Below are 4572 nucleotides of genomic sequence, written 5' to 3'. Positions count from 1 at the left end.
TTCTTGCGCTGAACGCCCGCGTCCCAGTGGGGCTCTGGCGGATGATAACTGGCGAGTCTTGCTGCAAAGACAAAACACGTTATCGCCCGGCCTTTCTATAAGGTGATGGCGATCCCGCAGCAGGGCTGGCAGGACATCATCTGTGCCGGCGTCTCAGGACCAGTAACCCCTTTCTGTGACCTGTAACTCCTTTCGGCGTGCCGCTGTAAGCCACGGATGAGACTGTTAGGAGCGCTGTGCCGCGCTAGTGCTGCTGTCATCCCGCGGGGCTGGGACTTGTTCTGCTCTGCAGACTCGTCTTTGGGAGTTGTGGCTGGGCCAAATGAACTGAGGTGCAACAGCTTAACCGTAGTGCCCCCGAGTTAGAGCACTGCACAAATAGTTGTGGCACTGCTCCGTTCCTTTGTCTCTTCTAGCGTGCTGGGGTTGTGAGTGCTGCTCACCTGGGGGGAGATGGGAGCACCAAGGGGAGCATTGAACACATCCTTATAAAATTATTATTAATGTCTCCTTCAGGCCTGAAATTCCTCTTGCTAGTCTTCCGTTCTGTTAAATGCTTCGCAAACCAGAGCAAAGGAAGAGACATGAAGAGTTGAATTTCACTGCCTTGTTTGGAACTGGGTGGAAATCCTGGAGATGGATCTCTTAGGAGACTGTCTTCCAATTGGGTTAGATGCACAGGTAACAGCAAAGGGACTTGTGTCTTTTTTGTTAAATCTGCTTCTAATTACTATATGTTTGCAAAGAGCTCTGAAATAGTGATTTAGGGTTTGTTGGAGTTTTATTCCCCACCATCTTTGTCCAACTTTGTGCTGCAACAGAGCTCAGGAGTGTTTACTATGGCAGCTACAAATGTCCTGCTTTAAGCACTGACACCAGCAATGTGTATTATTTAGTAGTAGGGTGAACCAATGCACTGACAGTGCATGCAGGCTTGAGGGTAAGAGGGGCAATGAAGTGACCAAGTGTTGCTGAGTTTGGGACATGTCTTAAGCTGAAGGAAGACATGAGAAGTTGAAAGGAAGGTTGGCCCTTATAGGGAGAAATTATGGAGAGCTTCACAGAAATGGTTTTGTCTGCTCTTGAGTTTTGCAGCTGTTGGGATTTCTTAAAAATCTGGCCTTGCAGCCTTGTGATTGCAAGAGCTTTTCTTCATCAATAAGTAATAGATGGGAAAAAGTGAGTGGGGCACACCATAAATTTCAAATACATCAGGCCAAAGCAAAGCAGATCTCAGAGAAGCTGACTGATACCAGGCAATTTGAAGGATTGGGGTTGCTTTCTAAAACAATGTCTTTTCAGTTCCTATATGCTGAGGTTGGGGGTTGGTGCTCTTCTTGTGACCAGTTGTGGAATTGGGGCCAAGGGTGGACTCAGACATGTGTGAACTTTGTCTCTCTCTGACCCAGTACTCTAGACTTTCCACAGAGCTCTGACCTTCACCACTGAGTCACTCACCTCTCCTGCCCATGCCGATGGGCAGCACTGGCCAGGAGGCAGGCAGGCATGGAAGAAAGACCTGTGTTTAACTCTGCTGGAGCAGAAGGCATTCTCTCCAGGACAATGTTATTGTCGTGTCTTAGCTGTTTCCTCAAATGTCCCTTTATTGCAGGAGCAATGGATCGCCCCAGCTACCTGGAAGAGGACTATTCTAGCCTGGATGGGCTGGACGATGACGTGTTTCACTCTGATGACTTTGGACTTGCAGGTCAGCCTGGTGAAATGACTGCAACTGGCATTTTCACACAGAACCAGTCCTACAGCTGCCTTCTGGGGAGGTTTCAACTATTCCCCCTCACACACTGCTGTGGTCCCGGTATCAGGCATCCTGAGCAGCAGGACAAGGCAACTCAAACACTCAGCCCGTCCTCTTCCAGTCAGGATGTTATGTTGCCTTGTGGAGTCACTGAAGAGCCCCGGAGACTCTTCTATGGTAAGAGCACTCCAGTGTCACCAGCTTTGCACCAAGGAAACTGTCCCTTTAGCACTTCCCTGATCAAGCAAGGTTTCTTTCATTAGGGTGTTTTATTAAAGGACTGAAATTATTTTGCTTTGGTCCTACTCCCTCAGGAAAGACAGCCTGAATTCTCTTACCCTTGCTTGTCCACTGCAGGAACCAGGCACTTGCTCATTGCTTCCACTGTCCTTGATATTCCCACCCTTTCTCTTTTGGCTTCATTCTGACAGATTTTATTTTACTGATAGATGTTTAAGTGCTCACCATACCTTGTATGATTTGCCTACATTTTTTTAACTTCTAGTGCTGTCTCATCCACATAGGAAGAAGACTAGAAATTTTCATGGAGAGAGGGAAATGCAAAAATTTATACGTAGTGGGACAGCTTTTAGGCTATTTACTGGAGTTAAAGTTGTTGAATAAGTAGCATGTCCGTCCAGTATTTTATTAGTAACTGATGGGACACCACTCAGCTTTGTGTATCCGACTCAGCTTTAATTCAAATCAGTCTCGCTAAATGCCAGAGAACTGAGAAAGTCTGACGGAAAAGATACAGCAACCTTTAATGGGAGACAACTTGAGGCAGAGATCTTGTAAAACTGCAAAATTGTAATTAAAAAAAAAAATCAGCACTTGGCTGAAGTATAGACAAGCAAAAAGAACTAAGTGGAAGATCCTGCCAGTCATTTGATTAGGGGAAGCAACACAATGCTCTGCTTAATTGATATAAATCCACTTAAAAGCTGAGCAACTGTTTACTGCATGCTTACAGTACACAGTCCTTGCTGGGCTTTGGGAACTGGACTTGTAACATGAGTCAAAAATTTAGGATTATGTGAAGCTCTTTCCTCTGTGAAGTTTACTGAGTTGAAAAGCTATTCTTTGCGCTGGAAGAATGACTCTTCTGATCTCTGTTTCGTAGGCAATGCTGGTTACCGTTTACACGTCCCTCCAGTTGGCTTTGCGTTGGATCCGCACCTCCAAGAGGAGCCTCGAGAAGGTCAGCGGGAAGCACGTGCCGAGGTGCAGATTGCACGGAAGTTGCAGTGCATTGCCGACCAGTTCCACCGGCTCCACATACAGAGGGTAGGGTGTCTCTGGAGGGGAAGGGGGGGCTTTGGCTGTCCGGGAGTGGTGCTCTAGAGTGGCTCCAGGCATCAGCCAAAGCAGGCTGTTTAAGGCAGCAGACTGCCAGCAGTGATAAAATGGCGGGAGTATCCTAATGGATTTTGCTTACCCTAGTTTACTGGCTCTTCCTAAAGATTAGCAGGTGGAGGGAAGAGAATGTATGGGATTGCATTTACTACCTGGGAAGGTAGCTGTTCTGCATTAGGTGCTGCTATTCCAGCCCTTCCAGCTCATCAGCAACAGGGTCACTGAGGATTTCCCCAGGGATCTCCTCCTTGCTTTTTATTACAGCTTTTATTCTTCTCTACTCTTCTCACCACCAGTGTATTCTCTTTTGTGGCCCAAGTGGCCATCTGTGTCTTCTATCAGCTCCTCATCTTGGAGATAACAAGCCTGGAGTCTGTTCTGACTCTCCTTGTTGTCTAGGGATAGTTCTCTGAAATGTGGAGTATATTTAGATCGTGCTAGACTTGCTAGCAACTCCTCTGTCAGACAGTCCTAGCTAGTGTGTCAGACTTGTGACTAACTTTCTCACAACAAAAGACAGCTGTAAGATGCCATCAGTTCTGAAAACCACACTCCTGAACCTTGATTTTGTTTTGTTGTTTCTTTTTTTTTTTTTTAAAAAAAGAAAGAAACCCTGTTCTTCAAGGAAACAAAATAAAACCAGCACCCCTAAGACTCCTGATTCTTTTTCCCTTGCCCTCCTTCCCCTGTTGAATAGAGCTGAAAAGGAAGCCCCAGCCAGGCAGAGTTTGGCAGAGGTGGCAGAGGTTTGGCAGTAGGCAGAGCTTTGCCACTTCTGTGCAAGGCCAGCCAGGAGAGCATGTATCTCTTTGCGTATGAGGAAGCTGACACTTCAGAGAGGGACAGGCGGCTTATCTCACTCCAAGTGAGTTGGTGCTCTGTTAACTGTGGGATCTGTTGCAGTTCTTCTCAAAGGTAAGTGAGGATCTCTGTCCTGGTCAGAGAAGGTGGCTTGTGGCTGGGCAAAGGTTTGGTACTCTCCGTGTCACCAGAGAGATGAGGAGTCTGGGACTCATCTCGGAATAGCAGGAGGATTAAAGGAGCTGTAAGGGTAGGATCAGCCTGTAGAAATACAGATGGGGCTATAAAAGTCATTTAGCAAACTGCAGGAATAACGAGCTACCACGAGATTTTTCACATGTGTTTGTGGTTGAACGGGGTTTTCCCCAGGGCTACCTTTCCGCCAGCGACAGCTGAAGACCCCACTCTCCGGGCAGACCCTCCCAGGAAGGGGAAGGTTAACCGGCCCGGCGGAGGAGCCCTGCAGTGAAGTGGTGGAACTGGTTGTAACTTGACCCCGTTCATCTCGGGGGCGGAGGGGGTGTGTGTGTGTGTGTGTGTGTACCTCTCTGATGTCTGTGCCTTGGAAACGCAGCCGGGAATGGCCAGCCCGCCCTGGGTGGGGTTCCGTGCTGCCCCGCGGCGGGGGCCGGGGGGGCTCTGGTGCCCGGGCAGGGCCG

General features: G+C 48.2%; 1 protein-coding gene across 2 annotated transcripts in view; it reads left to right on the top strand.

The window, feature by feature from the left end:
- Nucleotides 1-521: 521 nt before the first annotated feature.
- BMF (Bcl2 modifying factor) overlaps nucleotides 522-4572 on the top strand; it is an 18003-nt gene continuing 13952 nt past the window's right edge. Inside the window, exons 1-3 of one of the 2 annotated variants that reach the window (XM_026850093.1) lie at nucleotides 522-681; nucleotides 1613-1708; nucleotides 2880-3043. In XM_026850093.1, coding sequence (XP_026705894.1) covers nucleotides 1618-1708; nucleotides 2880-3043 — 255 coding nt within the window. In that variant the 5' untranslated portion in view covers nucleotides 522-681; nucleotides 1613-1617. Of the gene's footprint in view, nucleotides 682-1612; nucleotides 1934-2879; nucleotides 3044-4572 lie in introns of both variants that reach the window. The other variant, XM_026850092.1, reaches the window with a different exon arrangement.

Source organism: Athene cunicularia, assembly GCF_003259725.1.
Source record: "Athene cunicularia isolate RWA chromosome 5 unlocalized genomic scaffold, athCun1 chr5_part1, whole genome shotgun sequence".
NCBI classification, from domain to species: Eukaryota; Metazoa; Chordata; class Aves; order Strigiformes; family Strigidae; genus Athene; species Athene cunicularia.
The sequence above is the reverse complement of the archived record's forward strand: the minus strand, read 5'-3'. Positions and strand labels throughout refer to the sequence as shown.